At 49.9% G+C, this 23,756-nt stretch overlaps 1 protein-coding gene across 1 annotated transcript; it reads left to right on the forward strand.

The window, feature by feature from the left end:
• The first annotated feature begins 1,852 nt into the window (after positions 1-1,852).
• Positions 1,853-22,598, forward strand: nfil3 (nuclear factor, interleukin 3 regulated). The gene is made up of 2 exons (XM_075455455.1): positions 1,853-2,051; positions 20,832-22,598. Exon 2 carries the CDS (start codon positions 20,947-20,949, stop codon positions 22,120-22,122), a length of 1,176 nt encoding a protein of 391 aa, XP_075311570.1. The 5' UTR covers positions 1,853-2,051; positions 20,832-20,946; the 3' UTR covers positions 22,123-22,598.
• Positions 22,599-23,756: the final 1,158 nt, after the last annotated feature.

Below are 23,756 nucleotides of genomic sequence, written 5' to 3' on the forward strand. Positions count from 1 at the left end.
GATGGCATTTGAGCCTAGCGTGCCACAGTAGCTTGCATAACTGCAAGCTATTTGTGCAATGAACATGCCACGTTAGCGTGTTAGCAAGAGTACTCCTTGACATAGTAACAAAGAAAACAAACTTACTTTACAGAAAGACGTCCATTTGGCCCTGTAGGCTTTGGCTGTCGTTTCCAGTTGACTTTAGGTATTCTAAAGTAGGTCTCCAGGACGCCACCAATTCGCCCCAGCTCGAGCCATATCTTCTCCAGTCCTCCGTGTTAGCTGCAGCTCTATCTCTCTCTCTATTTCGTTTTTTTTATTGGCGGTTGGCAAACAACTTAAAGCAGCATTACCGCCACCAACTGGTAAGGAGTGTGGATCTCTTGACAATTTTATTTATATATATCTATATATACCCATATAGATATAGATATATCTATATATATATAGTATATATATAGTTAGCTGCAGCTCTCTGCCAGTCTAAAGCACTGGCACTGATCTGTGATAGGTCTGTCAGCGCATTAGGTCCAACCCCCCTATGGGCGGTGTTGAAGGGTGGGAACTAGCGCTTGTAGTCTCAACAGAAATCCACCCCTCTTACACTTCCGCCTACAATGACGCAAAATGACGATTTTTGCATCATTGTAGGAGGAAGTGTAAAGAGGTGAATACGGATTTCTCCCGTCTCAGGGGGAAATGAGAGAGTGTTGCATGACCATTCAAAAGTATGACTGGGTTTCTAACAATGCAAAGCCTAATGCAAATGGGGTGGAGTGTCCCTTTAATATCCAAGATTCTATATACTGTGTTTTCATGCATGCTACATTCAGATTTCAAATAGGGATATGTTCTGTGTTTGTTGAAATATTGTTGAAAATGTTAATTTTCTAAAGGATAAAGTATATGCGATTAAAATGCGATTAATTTCGATTAATTAATTTCAAAGCCTGTAGTTAACACGATTAAAAATTTTAATCGAGTCACAGCCCTAATATATATATATATATATTACCAATACATTTTTGTTTACATCAATACAACTCTGTCTCTATCTGTCTATATTCTATTCTGTTTATATTATTAGACCAGTGCAATTCTTGTAAATACCAGTGTCAATTTTGTACATTTTTACTTTTACTATTTACTTTTATTACCTTAATATTTATTTGTATACTTTGTTTGTTTGTAACTCTAAATGAGTCAAGCACCATTTTAATTTCGCTGAAACTTTGCAAAGTGCCAGTGACAATAAAGTCTTATCTTATCTTAGACCAGGACCAGGACCAGCACCAGGACCAGGACCAGGACCAGCACCAGGACCAGGACCAGGACCAGGACCAGGACCAGCACCAGCACCAGGACCAGGACCAGGACCAGGACCAGAACCAGGACCAGGACCAGGACCAGCACCAGGACCAGGACCAGGACCAGCACCAGGACCAGGACCAGCACCAGGACCAGGACCAGGACCAGCACCAGGACCAGGACCAGCACCAGGACCAGGACCAGGACCAGAACCAGGACCAGGACCAGGACCAGGTCATCTAAACAGATTCCACACCACCTTGTTCTGTACATCTGTAATTGGTCCATAGAGGTGTAAATGATCCGGTTTGGTGCCCCCTGCAGCAGGGGCCACTCACTGCAGCACCTTGCTCTGGGACAGGCGTTGAATGCTTGTGGAAATGTTTTGCTTTAAATCATCAAATCTGAGCGCTTTGTGATGAAAAGAGAGAAAAAACGACTAACGTGTTCAATAAGAGCGGAGCTTCCTGCTGAGGGGCCAGACACACAGTCATTGGCTGAAGTTAGAACATGCTGAGCTCCCATTGGCTGCAGGAGCTGTCATTTAATCACGCCACCAATACTCTTAATCAGTGACCTACTAACACAGATCCATGAGTCACTGGCCACCTTGAGAGGCAAAGCACAGGAAGGGGAGCAAACTTGTCGGATTTGCGTGGACGTAGATTTCTCTGGAGGCTGATGGAAAACCTGCACAGGCTCTCTGTGTTTGACACGCGCTGGAAAACGAGACCAAAGCCCTCGAGCTGCCGGTAGAAAAGGTACAGTTGTGACTTTTGGTGTTTGAGGCTGACATTAAGCCGTGTACAGATGGTGTTTGGGTGGCAGCCGGCTCATGTGCCGCTGTCATGTGGATGGTGTCCGCCTCTGAGCCGCGGAGGAACCCCGCCAGAGGTGGGATTCAGCTCGCTGTTGTGCTGGCTGTTGTCTCCTTGGTCTTTGTGTTTTAGTTGACTTTTGCGCAGTTGATAAAGCGTCAGACAGTAGTATGGCACAGAGCAGCCGGCGGTCCGTCAGGGTGAATAAAGCCTGGCCTCCCGCTGAAACGTTCCGCCCGGAGTTTGGCGTGTGCTCGGGGCGTAGATGGAGTCAGGAATGATGTCATGGAGCCCAGTGAAAGGCCACATTGTCTCGTCCAGCCTGATACACGGCGGACCTGACAGAACACATCATTTCAGAAAGATGTCTCCTTATAGTTATTGCTACATAGGCAAATATTGCATAATGTTCAGCCAAAGAAATGCCTGGCACCGGGAGGCCGGGCGCGGGGGCGGGGGGGTTATTGTGTAATACGGACACAATGAAGGAATGTGGGGCAATGGGACGCGATGACGGCCCGCCTCTGCAGCCGATTCCCCCGCACACCGAGCCGGCCGAACAGCACACGGAGCCGGCCGAACAGCACACGGAGCCGGCCGAACAGCACACGGAGCTAACGTTACCTGCTATTTTTAACCACGTGTGCTCCAAATTTAGTGTTGATGTCATATGCTTCCAAAGGGAGAGATGAGCGCGGCGTTACGCGAACGTCAGCATTTCTTCATGTAGAAAAGACAAAGGTGTGTGCTGCTGAAACATGCTGCTGAAGCTCCGCCAAACGCAGCTCACACACACAGCACACGCACAGCTCACACGCACAGCTCACACGCACAGCTCACACACACAGCTCACACACACAGCTCACACACGCACCTCACATGCACCTCACACGCACAGCTCACACACACACCTCACATGCACCTCACACGCACAGCTCACACACACACCTCACATGCACCTCACACGCACAGCTCACACACACACCTCACACGCACCTCACACACACAGCTCACACACACAGCTCACACACGCACCTCACACGCACACAGCACACGCACAGCTCACACACACACCTCACATGCACCTCACACGCACAGCTCACACACACACCTCACATGCACCTCACACGCACAGCTCACACACACACCTCACACGCACCTCACACACGCAGCTCACACACACAGCTCACACACGCAGCTCACACACACAGCACACACACGCAGCTCACACACACGCAGCTCACACACACAGCACACACACGCAGCTCACACACACACCATACACACGCAGCTCACACACACACCACACACGCAGCTCACACACACAGCTCACACACACACACCACACACACGCAGCTCACACACACCACACACGCAGCTCACACACGCAGCTCACACACGCAGCTCACACACACCACACACACAGCTCACACACGCAGCTCACACACGCAGCTCACACACGCAGCTCACACACACACACCACACACACGCAGCTCACACACACCACACACGCAGCTCACACACGCAGCTCACACACGCAGCTCACACACACCACACACACACCACACACGCAGCTCACACACACAGCTCACACACGCAGCTCACACACACACCACACACACGCAGCTCACACACGCAGCTCACACACACGCAGCTCACACACGCAGCTCACACACGCAGCTCACACACACACCACACACACGCAGCTCACACACACAACTCTCACACACGCAGCTCACACACACAACTCTCACACACGCAGCTCACACACACAGCTCACACACACAGCTCACACACACAGCTCACACACACAACTCACACACACACCACACACACGCAGCTCACACAGCACACCACACACACAGCTCACACACGCAGCTCACACATGCAGCTCACACACACAGCTCACACACGCAGCTCACACACACACCACACACACGCAGCTCACACATGCAGCTCACACACACAGCTCACACACGCAGCTCACACACACCACACACGCAGCTCACACACGCAGCTCACACACACAGCTCACACACGCAGCTCACACACACGCAGCTCACACACGCAGCTCACACACGCAGCTCACACACACACCACACACGCAGCTCACACACACACCACACACACGCAGCTCACACACACACCACACACACAGCTCACACACACAACTCTCACACACGCAGCTCACACACACAGCTCACACACACCACACACACGCAGCTCACACACGCAGCTCACACACGCAGCTCACACACACAGCTCACACACACAGCTCACACACACACCACACACACGCAGCTCACACACACAGCTCACACACACAGCTCACACGCAGCTCACACGCACAGCTCACACACGCAGCTCACACGCACAGCTCACACACACACCACACACACGCAGCTCACACACGCAGCTCACACACACAGCTCACACACACAGCTCACACACACACCACACACACGCAGCTCACACACGCAGCTCACACACGCAGCTCACACACGCAGCTCACACGCACAGCTCACACACACACCACACACACGCAGCTCACACATGCAGCTCACACACACAGCTCACACACGCAGCTCACACACACAGCTCACACACGCAGCTCACACATGCAGCTCACACACACAGCTCACACACACAGCTCACACACACACAGCTCACACGCACACCTCACACCCAGCTCACACAGCTCGCTCACACACGCAGCTCACACACACAGCTCACACGCACACAGCACACACACACAGCACACGCACAGCTCACACGCACACCTCACACACAGCTCACACGCGCAGCTCACACACGCAGCTCACACACGCAGCTCACACACGCAGCTCACACACGCAGCTCACACACACGCAGCTCACACACACAACTCACACACACACCACACACGCAGCTCACACACGCAGTTCACACACACACACCACACACACAGCTCACACGCAGCTCACACACACAGCTCACACACACAGCTCACACAGTTCACACACACACCACACACACAGCTCACACGCAGCTCACACACACAGCTCACACACACACCACACACGCAGCTCACACACACACCACACACACAGCTCACACACACACCACACACACAGCTCCAGCTCCAGAAAACCGGATCCCACTTATTAGCCACCACATGGGAAGCCTTGGCTCATCCACTCAGTCGAGTCTCCGGAATTTAGGTGTTGCCTTTGATTCAGCCATGTCATTTCAACAACACACAAAAACATTGATCAGGAGCTGCTTTTTCCAGCTGAGGAACATCTCAAAGCTGAGAACCTTAGTGTCAAAGGTGGAACTGGAGATGATCATCCATGCTTTTATTTCATCCCGCCTAGACTACTGTAATAGTCTTTTTACTTGCCTGAGCCAGAAGGATCTTCATCGTCTCCAGGCTGTTCAAAACTCTGCTGCTAGGCTTTTAACCCACACTAAGAAAAGAGCGCACATCACACCGGTTTTAGCTGAACTACACTGGCTCCCAGTCCGTGTCAGGATTCATTTTAAAATTCTAGTGCTCACTTTTAGAGCTCTGAATAATCAGGCCCCTGCCTATATTTCTGAGCTGCTGACACTTTATAATCCTGCACGTTCTTTAAGATCCTCTGACAAATGCCTGCTGGTCATTCCGCACACGCACTTTAAAACCAGAGGGGATCGAGCCTTTCAATCAGTGGCCCCGAGACTGTGGAACGCACTGCCACTTTCTTTGCGCACTTTAAACTCTGTGGAGCCTTTTAAAAAGCAGCTGAGGACCTTGCTGTTTAGACAGACTTTTAGTTAAGGTGAAGGTTTTTTATGACATTTTGTTTTATGTTTGATGTTGTGTTTTGATGTGTATGTGTAGCTGTGTGTTCAGTGTTTTTTTGTTTTGTTTTTTCCCTTGTTTTTTTTATTCTGATCTCACTGTGAAGCACTTTGTGAATCCTTTTCTGCGAAAAGTGCTATATGAATAAATTTTACTTACTTACTTACAGCTCACACGCACCTCACACACAGCACACACACACAGCTCACACACAGCTCACACATACTCACACACACACCACACACGCAGCTCACACACACAGCTCACACGCAGCTCACACACAGCACACACACACAGCTCACACACAGCTCACACATACTCACACACACACCACACACACAGCTCACACACGCAGCTCACACGCAGCTCACACACGCAGCTCACACACACACCACACACGCAGCTCACACACGCAGCTCACACACGCAGCTCACACACACAGCTCACACACACACCTCGCTCACACACGCAGCTCACACACACAGCACACACACACAGCTCACACATACTCACACACACACCACACACGCAGCTCACACACAGCACACACACAGCTCACACACACAACTCACACACACGCTCACACACGCAGCTCACACACACGCAGCTCACACACAGCTCACACACACAGCTCACACACACAGCTCACACACACAGCACACGCACAGCTCACACACGCAGCTCACACACACACCACACGCACAGCTCACACACGCAGCTCACACACACCTCACACACAGTACATACACCTCGCTCACACACACACAGCTCACACACACCTCACACACAGCTCACACGCACCTCACACACACACCTCGCTCACACACACACAGCTCACACACAGCACACACACTCACACGCACCTCACACACACACCTCGCTCACACACACACAGCTCACACACACACACCTCACACACGCAGCTCACACACACAGCTCACACACCTCGCTCACACACACCTCACACACAGCACACTCACACACACCTCACACACAGCACACACACGCAGCTCACACCTCGCTCACACACTCAGCTCACACACCTCGCTCACACACACACAGCTCACACACACCTCACACGCAGCTCACACACACGCAGCTCACACACGCAGCTCACACACACACCTCACACACAGCACACACACGCAGCTCACACACACAGCAAACACACGCAGCTCACACACACAGCTCACACACGCAGCTCACACGCACAGCTCACACACACAGCTCACACACACCTCACACACAGTACACACACCTCGCTCACACACACGCAGCTCACACACGCAGCACACACACAGCACACGCACAGCTCACACACACACCTCACACACACAGCTCACACACACAGCTCACACACACCTCACACACAGTACACACACCTCGCTCACACACACGCAGCTCACACACGCAGCTCACACACACAGCTCACACACACACAGCTCACACACACAGCACACACACACAGCACACGCACAGCTCACACACACAGCTCACACACACCTCACACACAGTACACACACCTCGCTCACACACACGCAGCTCACACACGCAGCTCACACACGCAGCTCACACACACAGCTCACACACACACCTCGCTCACACACGCAGCTCACACACACAGCTCACACACACAGCACACACACAGCTCACACACGCAGCTCACACACACGCAGCTCACACACGCAGCTCACGCAGCTCACACACACAGCACACACACCTCGCTCACACACACAGCACACACACACGCAGCACACACACGCAGCTCACACACGCAGCTCACACACCTCGCTCACACACACACAGCTCACACACACCTCACACACACAGCTCACACACACGCAGCTCACACACACAGCTCACACACACGCAGCTCACACACGCAGCTCACACACGCAGCTCACACACACACCTCGCTCACACACACAGCTCACACACACAGCTCACACACACACAGCTCACACGCAGCTCACACACGCAGCACACACACACCTCACACACAGCTCACACACACGCAGCTCACACACACAGCTCACACACAGCTCACACACAGCACACACACACACAGCTCACACACACGCAGCACACACACAGCTCACACACACCTCGCTCACACACTCAGCTCACACACGCAGCACACACACAGCTCACACACGCAGCTCACACACACAGCTCACACACACAGCTCACACACACCTCATACACAGCACACACACACCTCGCTCACACACGCAGCACACACACAGCTCACACGCAGCTCACACACGCAGCTCACACACGCAGCTCACACACGCAGCACACACACAGCTCACACACGCAGCTCACACACACACAGCTCACACACGCAGCTCACACACGCAGCTCACACACACAGCTCACACACGCAGCTCACACACACAGCTCACACGCACCTCACACGCACAGCTCACACGCACCTCACACGCACAGCTCACACACGCAGCTCACACGCACCTCACACACACAGCTCACACGCACCTCACACACACAGCTCACACGCACCTCACACGCACAGCTCACACACGCAGCTCACACACGCAGCTCACACACGCAGCTCACACACACACCACACACAGCACACACACACAGCTCACACACACCTCACACGCAGCTCACACACACACACACAACACACACAGCTCACACGCACAGCGCTCACACACCTCGCTCACACACAGCACACACACGCAGCTCACACACACACCACACGCACAGCTCACACACGCAGCTCACACACACACCACACACAGCACACACACACAGCTCACACACACCTCACACACACACCTCGCTGACACACGCAGCTCACACACGCAGCTCACACACCTCGCTCACACACACACAGCTCACACACACCTCACACACAGCACACACACACAGCACACACACGCAGCACACACACGCAGCTCACACACACAGCTCACACACAGCTCACACACACCTCTCCTCACACACCTCGCTCACACACGCAGCTCACACACGCAGCACACACGCAGCTCACACACGCAGCTCACACACACACCTCGCTCACACACACAGCTCACACGCAGCTCACACACGCAGCTCACACACACACCTCGCTCACACACACAGCTCACACGCAGCTCACACACGCAGCTCACACACACACCTCGCTCACACACACAGCTCACACGCAGCTCACACACGCAGCTCACACACACACCTCGCTCACACACGCAGCTCACACACGCAGCTCACACACGCAGCTCACACACCTCGCTCACACACGCAGCTCACACACCTCGCTCACACACACAGCTCACACACACAGCTCACACACAGCTCGCACACACACAGCTCACACACACCTCGCTCACACACACAGCTCACACACGCAGCTCACACACACCTCATACACAGCACACACACACACACAGCTCACACACCTCGCTCACACACGCAGCACACACACAGCTCACACACACCTCACACACAGCACACACACACGCAGCTCACACACGCAGCACACACGCAGCTCACACACACACAGCTCACACACGCAGCTCACACACGCAGCTCACACACACCTCGCTCACACACACACAGCTCACACACACTGCTCACACAGCTCACACACGCAGCTCACACACCTCGCTCACACACACGCAGCTCACACACGCAGCTCACACACACCTCAGACACAGCACACACACACCTCGCTCACACACGCAGCTCACACACACACCACACACAGCACACACACACAGCTCACACACACCTCAGACACAGCACACACGCAGCTCACACACGCAGCTCACACACGCAGCTCACACACGCAGCTCACACACACGCAGCTCACACACGCAGCTCACACACACACAGCTCACACACAGCTCACACACACAGCTCACACACACACCACACGCAGCACACACACGCAGCTCACACATGCAGCTCACACACGCAGCTCACACATGCAGCTCACACACAGCTCACACACACACCACACACCACACACAGCACACACACACAGCTCACACACACCTCAGACACAACACACACACAGCTCACACACCTCGCTCACACGCAGCTCACACACGCAGCACACACACGCAGCTCACACACCTCGCTCACACACAGCTCACACACACAGCTCACACATGCAGCACACACATGCAGCACACACACAGCTCACACACACACAGCTCACACACACACAGCACACACACACGCAGCACACACACAGCTCACACACGCACCTCACACACGCAGCTCACACACACACCTCACACACAGCACACACACACACCACACACACACCTCACACACAGCACACACACACAGCTCACACACAGCACACACACACGCAGCACACACACAGCTCACACACGCAGCTCACACACACAGCTCACACACACACCTCACACACAGCACACACACACAGCTCACACACCTCGCTCACACACGTAGCTCACACATGCAGCACACACATGCAGCACACACACAGCTCACACACACACAGCACACACACAGCACACACACACGCAGCACACACACAGCTCACACACGCACCTCACACACGCAGCTCACACACACACCTCACACACAGCACACACACACAGCACACACACACGCAGCACACACACAGCTCACACACGCAGCTCACACACACAGCTCACACACACAGCACACACACACAGCTCACACACCTCGCTCACACATGCAGCACACACATGCAGCACACACACAGCTCACACACACACAGCACACACACACGCAGCACACACACACAGCTCACACACAGCACACACACACAGCTCACACACAGCACACACACACGCAGCACACACACAGCTCACACACACAGCTCACACACGCAGCTCACACACCTCGCTCACACACGCAGCTCACACACCTCGCTCACACACGCACACCTCACACACAGCTCACACACGCAGCTCACACACGCACAGCTCACACACACACCTCGCTCACACACGCAGCTCACACACCTCGCTCACACACACACACCTCACACACAGCTCACACACGCAGCACACACGCAGCTCACACACACACACAGCTCACACACACCTCGCTCGCACACGCAGCTCACACGCAGCTCACACACGCAGCACACACACAGCTCACACACACCTCAGACACAGCACACACGCAACTCACACACAGCACACACACACGCAGCTCACACACGCAGCACACACGCAGCTCACACACACCTCACACACAGCACACACACACGCAGCTCACACACACACCTCGCTCACACACGCAGCTCACACACACAGCTCACACACGCAGCTCACACACCTCGCTCACACACACACAGCACACACACACACACAGCTCACACACACACAGCTCACACACACACCTCGCTCACACGCACCTCACACACGCAGCTCACACACGCACCTCACACACACACCACACACAGCACACACACACGCAGCTCACACACGCAGCTCACACACGCAGCACACACACAGCTCACACACACCTCAGACACACTGCTCACACACCTCGCTCACACACACACAGCTCACACACACAGCTCACACACGCAGCTCACACTCAGCACACACACACGCAGCACACACGCAGCTCACACACGCAGCACACACACAGCTCACACACCTCGCTCACACACACGCAGCTCACACACATGCAGCACACACACAGCTCACACACACACCACACGCAGCACACACACGCAGCTCACACACACACAGCTCACACACGCAGCTCACACTCAGCACACACACACGCAGCACACACGCAGCTCACACACGCAGCACACACACAGCTCACACACCTCGCTCACACACACGCAGCTCACACACATGCAGCACACACACAGCTCACACACACACCACACGCAGCACACACACGCAGCTCACACACACACCTCGCTCACACGCAGCTCACACACGCAGCACACACACGCAGCACACACACAGCTCACACACGCAGCTCACACAGCTCGCTCACACACACACAGCACACACACACCTCGCTCACACACGCAGCTCACACACGCAGCTCACACACACAGCACACACGCAGCTCACACACACACAGCTCACACACACACCTCGCTCACACGCACCTCACACACGCAGCTCACACACGCACCTCACACACACACCACACACAGCACACACACACGCAGCTCACACACGCAGCTCACACACGCAGCACACACACAGCTCACACACACCTCAGACACAGCACACACACACCTCACACACACTGCTCACACACCTCGCTCACACACACACAGCTCACACACACACCTCGCTCACACGCAGCTCACACTCAGCACACACACACGCAGCTCACACACGCAGCTCACACACGCAGCACACACACAGCTCACACACCTCGCTCACACACACGCAGCTCACACACACGCAGCTCACACACACCTCAGACTTTAATGTCACCCACAGCTTACATTTCCACTCTGTAGTTCTTTGTCTCCTCTTCTCTTCTCTGATCCCTGATCAGCTTCATGCTGATCTCGTGTTTTACAGCAAGGAGCAGTAACAACTTCATCATTACTTTCTTTTATTTTTCTATAGCCAGTACAACACAATCTCTGCACATTCACAAACATGTACCATAAATTCCGGACTATAAGCCACTCATTTTTTCCAGGCTTTGAGCACCGCGGCTTATAGGCAAGGCAATTTTATTTATAGAGCACAATTCATACACAGGGCAATTCAAAGTGCTTTACAGCTACATAAAATCACAAGAAGGCAATAAAACCATTAAAAAGGAATAAAAAAAATAAAAGAAAGAAATTAAAAAAGAAAGAAATTTAAAACCCATTAAAATAATCATTAATTAATTTAAAAGTCAAGAGTGCAGATAAAATACTTTCAGGTGTCATATGCACAGCTAAATAGAACTGTTTTCAGCCTGGATTTAAACATTGTCAGAGTTGAGGCCTGTCTCACATCTTCTGGGAGACTGTTCCAGATTTTAGGGGCATAAAACTGAAACGCAGCCTCACCTTGTTTAGTCCTGACTCTGGGCACCAGCAGGAGACCCCTCCCTGAGGTTCTCAGAGCCCGAGTTGGTTCATATGGCTCTAACATGTCAGAGATGTACTTTGGCGCTTGACCGTGAAGAGACTTGTACACAAGCAGAGCTGTTTTAAAGTCTATTCTCTGAGCGACAGGAAGCCAGTGCAGAGACCTGAGCACTGGACTAATATGGTGGTATTTCCTGGTTCTAGTCAGGACTCGAGCAGCAGCGTTCTGGATGTACTGCAGCTGTCTTACAGCCCGTTTAGAGAGCCCAGTGAGCAGGCCGTTACAGTAGTCTAACCTGCTGGAGACAAACGCATGGATCAGTCTCTCTAAGTCTGCTTTAGACACTATTTCTTTGATTCCGGCAATGTTTTTTAGATGGTAAAAAGCTGCTGATGTTACAGATTTAATGTGGCTGTTAAAGTTTAGGTCTGAGTCCAATATTACCCCGAGATTTCTAACTTGATAGTTAGGTTTTAGAGAGAGAGTCTCAAGGTGACTGATAACACTTTCTCTTTGTTTCTGTGGGCCACAGACAATGATTTCAGTTTTGTCTGAGTTTAGCTGGAGGAAATTGTTTTGCATCCACACACTGATCTGTTCGATGCAGCGACACAGTGTATCTACAGGCCCGTGTTCTCCTGCCGTCAGTGACACGTAGATCTGAGTGTCATCTGCATAATTGTGGTAGGACACATTATAGCTGCGTATTAGCTGGCCTAGTGGAAGCATGTACAGATTGAACAATACGGGTCCCAGGATTGACCCCTGGGGAACCCCACAGGTCACAGCCATTTGGTCCGAGAGACAGTTACCAATTTCAACAAAATATTTCCTGTCCTCCAGATAGGACTTGAACCAGTTTAAAGCATGACCAGAGATTCCCACCCAGTCTTCTAAACTCTGTAATAAGATCGCATGGTCAACTGTGTGAAAGGCAGCACTCAGGTCCAGCAGAACTAAGACTGTGACTCTACTTGCATCGGTGTTCAGGCGGATGTCATTTGTCACCTTGATCAGAGCTGTCTCAGTGCTGTGGTGGGGCCTAAAGCCTGATTGGAAAGTATCAAAAGCATTGTTAGACAGGAGAAAGTCACTAAGCTGCTGGTTTACAACTTTTTCTAGAACTTTGCCTAAGAATGGCAGGTTTGATATGGGCCGGTAGTTGTTCAGTACTGTGGCATCAGACTGCTCTTCTTTAGAAGGGGCTTAATGACAGCAGTTTTTAAGGCCTTTGGAAATGTTCCAGTCTGGAGTGAGATGTTGACTAGATGAGCGAGTTGTGGTAACAAACTGCTCAGCACAGACTTTAGGAATCTAGTGGGCAACTCATCAAGGCAGCACGTTGATGAACTCAGACTGCAGATGGTCTCTTTGACTGTTTTGTCAGTAACAGGTGTGAAATGTGTCAGCTCTAGGTGTCTAGCTGGCTGCAGAGTAGTTATTTGTGTTGTGGAAATTATTGCATTTTTAATGCCTTGAACTTTGTCATTAAAGAATATTGCAAACTCATTACACTTGGATGTAGAAATGAGTTCTAAAGGCAGTGAAACTGGAGGGTTTGTTAATCTGTTTACTGTAGCAAACAGGACACGAGAGTTGTTACTGCAGTTTTTGATGATTTCAGAAAAATAACTCTCCCTTGTTCTACACAAAGTCTGGTTGAACACACATAGCTTTTCTTTGTAAGTCTCATAATGAACCTGGAGCTTTGACTTGCGCCATTTCCGTTCGGCTCTCCGGCACTCCCTTTTCTGTGCCCTGACCGACTCTTCTTTCCTCCATGGCGCCCTTTGCCTACTTTTAACCATTCTAACCTTGACAGGAGCAATGGTATCCAAAACATTTAAGAGACTTGATGTGTAAGAGTTCAACAGGTCATCAACATCAGAACACGGGGTGTTCTCAAACCTAATCATTTCCATAAACTGTGTCCCTGTTCTGTCATTTATGAGTCTTCCCCGAACAACTGCAGACCCAGCTGGTGTTTTGGGTAAAGTAGATAGGTCGAAGAAAACACAGAAATGATCAGATAAAGCAACATCGACGACATTCACGTTTGAAATAACAACCCCCCTTGAAATGAGCACATCTAGAGTGTGCCCTCTGTTGTGGGTGGGCTCAGTCACATGCTGAGTTAGACCAAACATTTCAAGGACAGCAGTGAGCTCTTTAGCTTCCTTGTTATGCGCTACGTCCACATGCACATTCAAGTCCCCTGTTATGACTAAACAGTCAAAAGCAGTGCACACAACTGAAAGTAGTTCAGTAAAATCATCAATAAAACAATTCTGTGGTGGTTTATAAATGGTGATATAAAGTATGGAAGATTGTTTTATCTCCATTTTGAATGACACATACTCAAATGATGAAAAAACCCCAAATGACAACTTGTGGGTGGGTATATTGTCCCTGAACATGGCACAAACACCCCCACCCCTCTGGTTGTCTCGTGTTTCAGACACAAAATTGAAGTGAGGTGGACCAGACTCAATCAGGACTGCATTTGCTGTGTTTCTGTCGAGCCACGTCTCAGTTAAAAACATAAAATCAAGATTGTGAGAGGAAATAAAACTATTTATCAGGAATGATTTGTTACTTAAAGATCTGACATTGAGTACTGCGTGTTTGAGATTAGTTATAGTTGAACTGGATGCTGTGTTCTTGCAAGGGATATGGACAAGATTTCTCTGATTGGACAGTCTGATTGTCCCTCTCTTCACTCCATCCTTGGACCTCTGGTTGAGATGGTGTTTACCAACACAGAGGCCCTTAGCGTCCTAGACAACAGCATTGACGCTGTTGGAAATGACAGCTGTGGGCACCGGTGGTGGGGGCCAAGCTGGGGGGGCTTTGGTCGATGGAGTAGGCTGGGGAGGGAGAGGGGCTCGATGCTTCTTTGAGGATAGAATTCTTGATCTTGCCATGTTTGGCGTGAGAGGAACCATTTTAATCCCTGATTTCACCAAGCTTTCAAGGTGATCAGGAAGTCTCATGGGTGACGGTGGAGAAGAGAACGATGGTGAAACATCTCTGGAGGGTGTAGATGCAGCAGGTGGGTCCCAGGCCTGTGGTGAGGCCCGTGGTGAAGGCGATGGTGGAGCTGCTGAATCCTGTGTTCGGGATGCTGGAGGTGCTGCTGTGGCTGCTGTGGCTGAATCCTTTGCTGGGTCCTTGGGTGGCGAGGCAGGAGCTCTTCTCTGGCTCGTCTTCTCTCTCTGCGGCAGCACAGGACCCGGTCCTGGTCCCGGTCCTGGCCCTGGCCCTGGTCCCGGTCCTGGCCCTGGCCCTGGCCCTGGCCCTGGCCCTGGCCCTGGCCCTGGCCCTGGTCCTGGTCCTGGCCCTGGCCCCTTCTGATGCCCCAGAGCGTGGAGAAGATTATCCGTCAGTCGTCTCACTCCACCTCTGTTCAGGTGTGGGCCTTTTCTTTGAAAGAGATCATCTCTTTGCCAGAAAAGATTAAAGTTCTCGATGAAATGAGGTCCTCTGGACTCACAGACTTTGGACAGCCATGTGTTCAACTGAAGCAGCCGGCTGAATTTGTTGATCCTCCTGTCGATGTTTGGGAGAGGTCCACTTATGAATGTTGGTATTGTCACTTTATCAAGACTCTCAAACAGTTTCTCAAAGTCTTTTTTTAAGATTTCAGACTGATTCTCTCTGATGTCCACTGCACCCACGTGCACAATCAGCTGTTTCACCCCTTGGTGTTTTGCCAGTACCTCAGGTAGTAATCTTGTGATGTCAGAGACAGCGGCACTTGGATAGCTGCATGTAACCATTCTCTTTATGTTTATATTAGATATGGCTCCGTCTCCTTTGACCTTGATACTCGGCACAGTTTCTCTGTCCATCTGCTATTTTGTACCGTCTCTCTGTCTGTTACACTCAGTCACATTTGGCTCTGACAGGTAAAAATCTGTTTGTTAACTTTATTCCGGCTGATGTTACATATCCTCTGTTGATACCAACAGTTTGACGATTCTTCGGCTTTGCACCAAGTCCATCATACGTGCCTTTACAGAGTCTTGGAAAAGACACAATATCATTTAGCTTTAAGTTGGAGGTAGCAGTTTTTTCACCCTTTCCTTTGGAAGTAAATGTGGACTTCTTACCACTGGATTCCATTGGGAGCGTTTCATGAAGTCCCATTTCAGTTTCTAAGGCAAAAATCCTTACTTGTAGCGCACAAATTTCTTGTTGATATATCCGACAGCTTTCACAGGGCATGTTGAAAGGGTTGTAGTCGCTGGCTCGTCAGATAAGATGTAAAAAGAATAAAAATGATTTTAAAAAGTCTTGGTTCACTTAAAAGAAAAAGAATAAAATTATATCCAAGACTTGTGGAAAGAAGTAAAATGATTTAAAAGCAAATAAAGCGATAAGCAGCAGGAGGAAGCAGAGACACGTCTGCACTCTTCAGAAGCAGGAAGCACACAGTTTATACAGTTTATATGGTGCGGCTAATATGTTTTTTCTTTATTTTCCATGCAGATAAAATTAACGAATAGTTCACAGTGGTCCAATGAAATTGTACGATAAATCAAACGCACTTACAGTACTAAATTATTGTAAATTGGTCATTTGTACTCGCCCTCAACATGGAAAACAAACGAAGAAATGCATATGATGCAGCTTTTAAATTAAAGGCGATCAATGACTTCCTGGTAGGCTACCGTCTCTTTTTTTTACCAGCCCTGTTACGGGCACTGTTCGGGAAAAAAAAACATTTACGGCACGTGTTTGTGCGTTACAGATAGGTATTTAAGTTAAATCCATCAGTGTTACGGGCACTGTTCGGGGAAAAAAGCTTTTGCAGTATGTATTTCTTTATGTTACCATACACATTTAATTGAAAGTTTAAAAATCCTCACGTGTAACATCTTTTTGTGTACATATCTCATATTATCACTAACACCTAACCCGCGGCTCATAATCCGGTGCGGCCTATACAAGTTACAAAATGGATTTTCTTTTTAAAATTAGGGCTGCGGCTTATATTAAGGTGCGCTCTATAGTTCGTGATTTACAGTATATGCAATCTTTTTTTTTATCACATTATTGATCTCAAAACGGTGTAGAACTGAAAACAGTAGTGAGATCTTTAACCAGGTCTTCTCTTTAACACCTGCCCTGTTCGGGGTTCAGTCAATGAGCTCGTCAGTAGCTTCAATGCTGAAATGTTAAATGTTATGGATGCTATTGCTCCCATTAAGGTGAATTTTATCTCTGGAAGGAAGAAGTCTCCATGGTGAAATTCCACACTGGTGAAAAATGGGAACAGAGAGTGTCGGAAAGCTGAGCGCAGATGGAGAAAAAAAATCTCCAGGTTCATTATAACATCTATAAAGAGAAACTTCACTCTTATAATTTACAACTGAGGAATGCAAGGAAGTCCTACTTCTCTGACATCATCACCAAAAACAGTCCTAATGCTCCGGCCTTATTGGCTACAGCTGACAGGCTAACAAACCCTCCTGTGTTAGTGGCAACTGAACTTCATTCCATCATGGCCTGCAATGACTTTGCCAAATTCTTCACAGACAAAAAAGGAAAAGGACAATCTTGACAAGACACAAATGAACAACTACAGGCCCATCTCAAATCTCCCATTTTTAAGTAAGATCATTGAAAAAGCGTTTTTTCAACAGCTTAATTACTTTTTAACACGAAATAACTGCTATGATACCTTCCAGTCAGGTTTTAGACAGCACCACAGCACTGAGACGGCTCTGACCAAAGTGTTTAATGACATATGTCTCAATACAGACGGTGGAAAATGTCAGTCTTAGTTTTACTGGATCTCAGTGCTGCATTTGATACAGTTGACCACAATATATTACTGAAACGACTGGAAAACTGGGCGGGTCTTTCCAGAACTGTACTAAATTGGTTCAAAACATACTTGGAGAACAGGAAGTACTTTGTGTCAATAGGTAACTTTACATCTGAGCACACAAGAGTCACATGTGGAGTTCCCCAAGGTTCCATCCTGGGATCTCTTCTGTTTAACATCTACATGCTCCCACTGGCACAAAAACATCAAAATAAACTACCATAGCTATGCAGATGACACGCAGATATATATATTACAATGTCACCAGGAGACCGAGGCCCTGTACAGGCTCTTGGTAAATGCATTGAGGAGATTAATGACTGGATGTGCCACAACTTTCTCCAGCTAAACAAAAACAAAACTGAGGTAATTGTCTTTGGAGCCAAAGAGAAACGATTACAGGTCACCACAGAACTTTAATCTATACACCTAAAAACTACCAACCAGGCCAGACATCTGGGTGTAGTGATGGACTCAGACCTAAATTTGGAAAAACACATTAAGGCAGTAACAAAGTCAGCCTCCTATCACCTTAAGAATATATCAAGGTTAAAATATCTGATGTGTCAGCAGGACCTGGAAAAACTAGTCCATGCATTCATCTTCAGTCGGCTTGATTACTGTAACGGCATCTTTACAGATCTACCTAAAGAGTCAGTTAGACAACTGCAGCTCATTCAGAACTCTGCTGCTCGAGTCCTCACTGAGACCAAAGAAGTGGAGCACATCAGTCCAGCTCTGAGGTCTTTACACCGGCTGCCTGTCCATCAGAGGATAGACTTTAAAGTTCTGATGCTGGTCTATAAAGCTCTGAATGGTCCAGGACCAGAACACATCAGGGACCTCCTGACCCAGTATGAACCTTCCAGACCCCTCAGGTCATCTGGATCTGGTCTTCTATCAGTTCCCAGAGTCAGAACCAGACATGGAGAAGCTGCATTCAGCTTCTATGCTCCACATGTCTGGAACAAACTCCCAGAAAGCCTCAGATCAGCTGAAACACTGTGTGTTTAAGTCCAGGTTGAAGACACACCTATTTTCAGCTGCCTTGCCTTATCTCCCGTCCCTGCTGCTGTAACATTGTGGAAAGGACCATCTTATCTTAATAAAGACTTTGCTTTGATCTGTGGCAAATGTAAAAGAACAGATTTTTAGTATTTGGTCGTAACTCCTGTCATTACCTCATGCTCATTGACCCGTGACGTGTCACTCATTCAGCATCTTGGGAGCAACTCCTAATCCAACAATCCAGGTTTTATTTGAGTGCTACTGCTGTGACAGACAATTTACCTTCTGTAGACAAACTAAAGACTTCAGATGAGATGCCTGTTGAACTTTGGGACAGTTACTGAATAAACAGCTGAATTAGATTGGTCATGCAGGTGTAAAACACTTATATTTATGCATTTGGCAGACACTTTTATCCAAAGCGACTTACACTCATATCTCAGGTAGGCAGGTAGCATAAGGGGGTCCTGACTAAGGACCCCTACTGGAGGTAGAACCTTTCATGCAGAGGGAGGGTTAAGATTTGAACTCTGGTCACCCACATGAAGGGTAGCAGTCTTACCACTGCACTATTTATTCACCTGGACATGAGCAAGTCCAAATTTCTCACTTTCACCCTCGTGTTAATATATGTCACATGTATTTATATATATATGTGTGTGCGTGTGTTTAAACATGAAGTTTTGGATTTTCACAAACTGGTCTGAGCTTTTCAAATGAATGGAGATGCTAAGTGAGGCTTTGACTGAAGAGATGTTGCAACCTGGTGAAAGTGTGCATGTACGTATCAGAGCGCAGGGTGCGCACGTCTCTGCTCTGAGCCACGTATGCTAACATGTGGCTCTGCTGCCCACTCCTTCAGAGGAGCAGCAGACTGTTGACCATGTGTTTGTGTAGCTAACCGTCACAGAGGCAGGCGGAACCTCCCATCATGGAAACATTTCTGACATGAAGAACTCTGTTTGCAGCTGGACACCCGTGTAAATGATTTCCTTTTGTCTTTTATTCTGCAGATTTCTTCAGCTCAACTGGATGAATTCAGTGTGGGAGTTCCTCATGTTGCCCACCAGCATGATGGTGTACAGTTAAAGACCTGTGAACATACTGCCTGCAGCAAACATTCATAATATGCAATCAATCAAGCAAGAAATGGAGTCCAGTGGGTCCTACAGCGGAGAGGATGCTCTGCTTCTGGCTGTGGCCCTACAGGGGCCCAACAGAGATATGATGGGCAGCATTTCTGCAGCTCCTTTCAAGGCTAAGTCTGCATGTCGCAGGAAAAGGGAGTTCATCCCCGAGGAGAAGAAGGACACCCTTTACTGGGAGAGGCGTCGTAAAAACAACGAAGCTGCCAAACGCTCCAGGGAGAAGCGGAGGATAAATGACATGGTGCTGGAGAACAAGCTGATGGCCCTCGGAGAAGAAAATGCCTCCCTGAAGGCAGAGCTGCTCTCGCTGAAGCTGAAGTATGGCCTGGTAAGCTCAGCAGCATACGCCCAAGAAGTCCAGCAGCTCTCTAAATCCCCCACCCTCACCTGCCAGGGTGGGTTTAACCCATCATGTGCTGGTCAGGGTTCAATCACCAGAGAGCTGGAGCCTCTTCCACTGCGGGGCAGCTGCATTTCAGTCATCAAACACTCGCCTCTCATGCCTGAGACCTGTACTGCAGCTCAGGGCAGCTTTAATCTCTGCAGAACAGCTGATGTCAAGCAAGAGCCAGCAGAACAGGGCAGCTACGCTCAGGACAGGAGGTATGGACTTTATCAGCACCGTTTGGCTGAGGCCTACTCTGGGCCTGCCTCATTCATGCAGAACACGGGGTCCCCCAGGAGCTCCCCCAGTAGCTCCCCCAGGAGCTCCCCCAGGAGCTCCCCCAGGAGCTTGGAGGACGGGGCTGTCAGCAAGTCTTCAGACGGTGAGGATGAGCAGCAGGTCCCCAGGGGCCTGATGGCATCTGCAGCTGATCCGACCAGCGTCATCGTCTCCACACACAAAGTGCCAGATAACAGCTGCTCAGCTCTGCCCCACAAACTCCGGATCAAGTCCAGGAGCCTCCAGATCAAAGTGGAGGCCGTTGACCCTGAATACGAGTCCCCTGGGGGGCCGTCCTCTCCGGTCAGTGCTTCAGAGGGACACTACTACCAGCAGGCTCTGGACTCCTCAGAGCTCATGCAGCCCACCCACAGCCCCCTGTCAGTGCAGGTTACCAGCATGCAACACTGGACCCCCCGCTCTGACAGCACTGTGTTCCTGCCGGGGGGCTGCAACAGCAGCAGGCCCGTCCTGAGCCCCCCCCCCCCCTGATGCTGAGGACTGGTATGTAAAGCAGGGCTTTGCCCTCCTGAACACACTGACCCCAGCGGAGCGAGGACCTGTGATGGAGTCGGTCAGAAGCACCACGGACCCCCCCCGAGTCGTTCCCCAGACAGTGTTCCTCTGACTGACCCTGGGGGGTCCACTGTACTTACTGTTGCATTGTGGGGACATTTGGAGGAAACCACACACGTTTGAAGCCTGAATGTGTTGTGATAGCTTCTGTAGGCTGGGGGGGGGGGGGGCACCACCTTTCCTGTGTCACTTAGTGAGACCCCCATCAGCATCAGCTGGCTCTTCACTTCTCCTCTGCACACAGCTTCTCTCACTTTTTGATTCCAGACCTTTTCTTTCATATTCTTGAATTTGTATTGAATTGCTGTTGATGACATTTAACATTGTTGATATGACTGTAAATCTGTCAATAAACTGATTGAATGGCCTTTATTGTGGCAGGAAGGATTTTAATGTGAAAAACTGCAGACAGGAAGCAGCTGATGGACTGAGTGATTGTGCACACATTATCCTGTTAAAGAAACTTCACACCAGAGGGATGAAGGGATGTCCCCCACCTGCTGCCCCTCGGTCAGGGTTTATGGGTGCTGTGGCAGGCATTAATGTGTGGGACACTGGGGGGATACTGGTTCTGCCCACCCTCACACCTGCTGTCTGAGAAATGTTGTGCTTTGACTTTAGTGGAGCTGAAAACGGCCCCAGTTATTAACTCCTGTTACCCCATCATTAACTGGGCAGGGACAGTCTTGGCCTGTTTTGCCTTAAAGTGGAAGCTCCTCATGTTGGTAAGGGTGTAGCTTGGTTGCTACGCCCATCTGTATGCTGATGTGGTGACAGATTTAAAGCCAGGGGAGATGGGGCAGTCTTTCCTGTTAGAGGAACGTTGGGCCGGCTGCAGACTAACACGTTCATGTTTAAGGAATTCACACATGTGAGGTTACAGAGAAGAAGTCTTTTCTCTAAAGACCATCCAAACTTTGGTCAAATTAGTATCAAATGATGTCCAAAATAAAAATGAAACAACATGAAGCTGTTCTGTGGTTCCATTTGGAAACCCAGCTCCAGCCTAAAGGTGCTGCTGCTCTGAAACCATCGCAGCCTGTCAGCATGCAGCTGGAGCCACCTCTGATGCCACGGTACTCACAGCAGGCGTCCGCTGGTGGGACAACTGGGCCTTCCATCTGATGGTTCCGAGTAAAATGGGAGAAAGCAACATTTCTATAATCAGAAAGCTCAAAGCAAATTGAACAGACCTTCACAGTTCCTCTAAGAGTATGGATTAAAAGTAAGGGTTTGACTATTAATATTAGTATATAATATCTCTGATGACATCCAGACTTCCTGCTGTGAGAATGCTCTATTAGGATGGGCAGAAAGGGTTCCCTCAGCTGAAGCCATGTGCTGAAGAGAACCCGAGGCCTCTGTTCCAGGTCGCTTCAGTTCACACTGATCTCTGCACAGACACCAGTCCTCCTCATCTGACTTCTTCCTGGCCCATATTTTGTTTTGGAAAGAAAAGTTTGAGAAAGGGGGGCTACACAGTGTGTGGTGGTTAGCACCGTCACAGCAAGAGGGTCCAGGTTCCTTTCTGTGTGGAGTGTGCATGTTCT

This window comes from Odontesthes bonariensis, chromosome 22 (assembly GCF_027942865.1).
Source record: "Odontesthes bonariensis isolate fOdoBon6 chromosome 22, fOdoBon6.hap1, whole genome shotgun sequence".
NCBI lineage: Eukaryota > Metazoa > Chordata > Actinopteri > Atheriniformes > Atherinopsidae > Odontesthes > Odontesthes bonariensis.

What these genes read in the sequence shown, in the direction of transcription:
- nfil3 (XM_075455455.1), top strand. Translation starts at nt 20,947, where the DNA reads ATGCAATCAATCAAGCAAGAAATGGAGTCCAGTGGGTCCTACAGCGGA.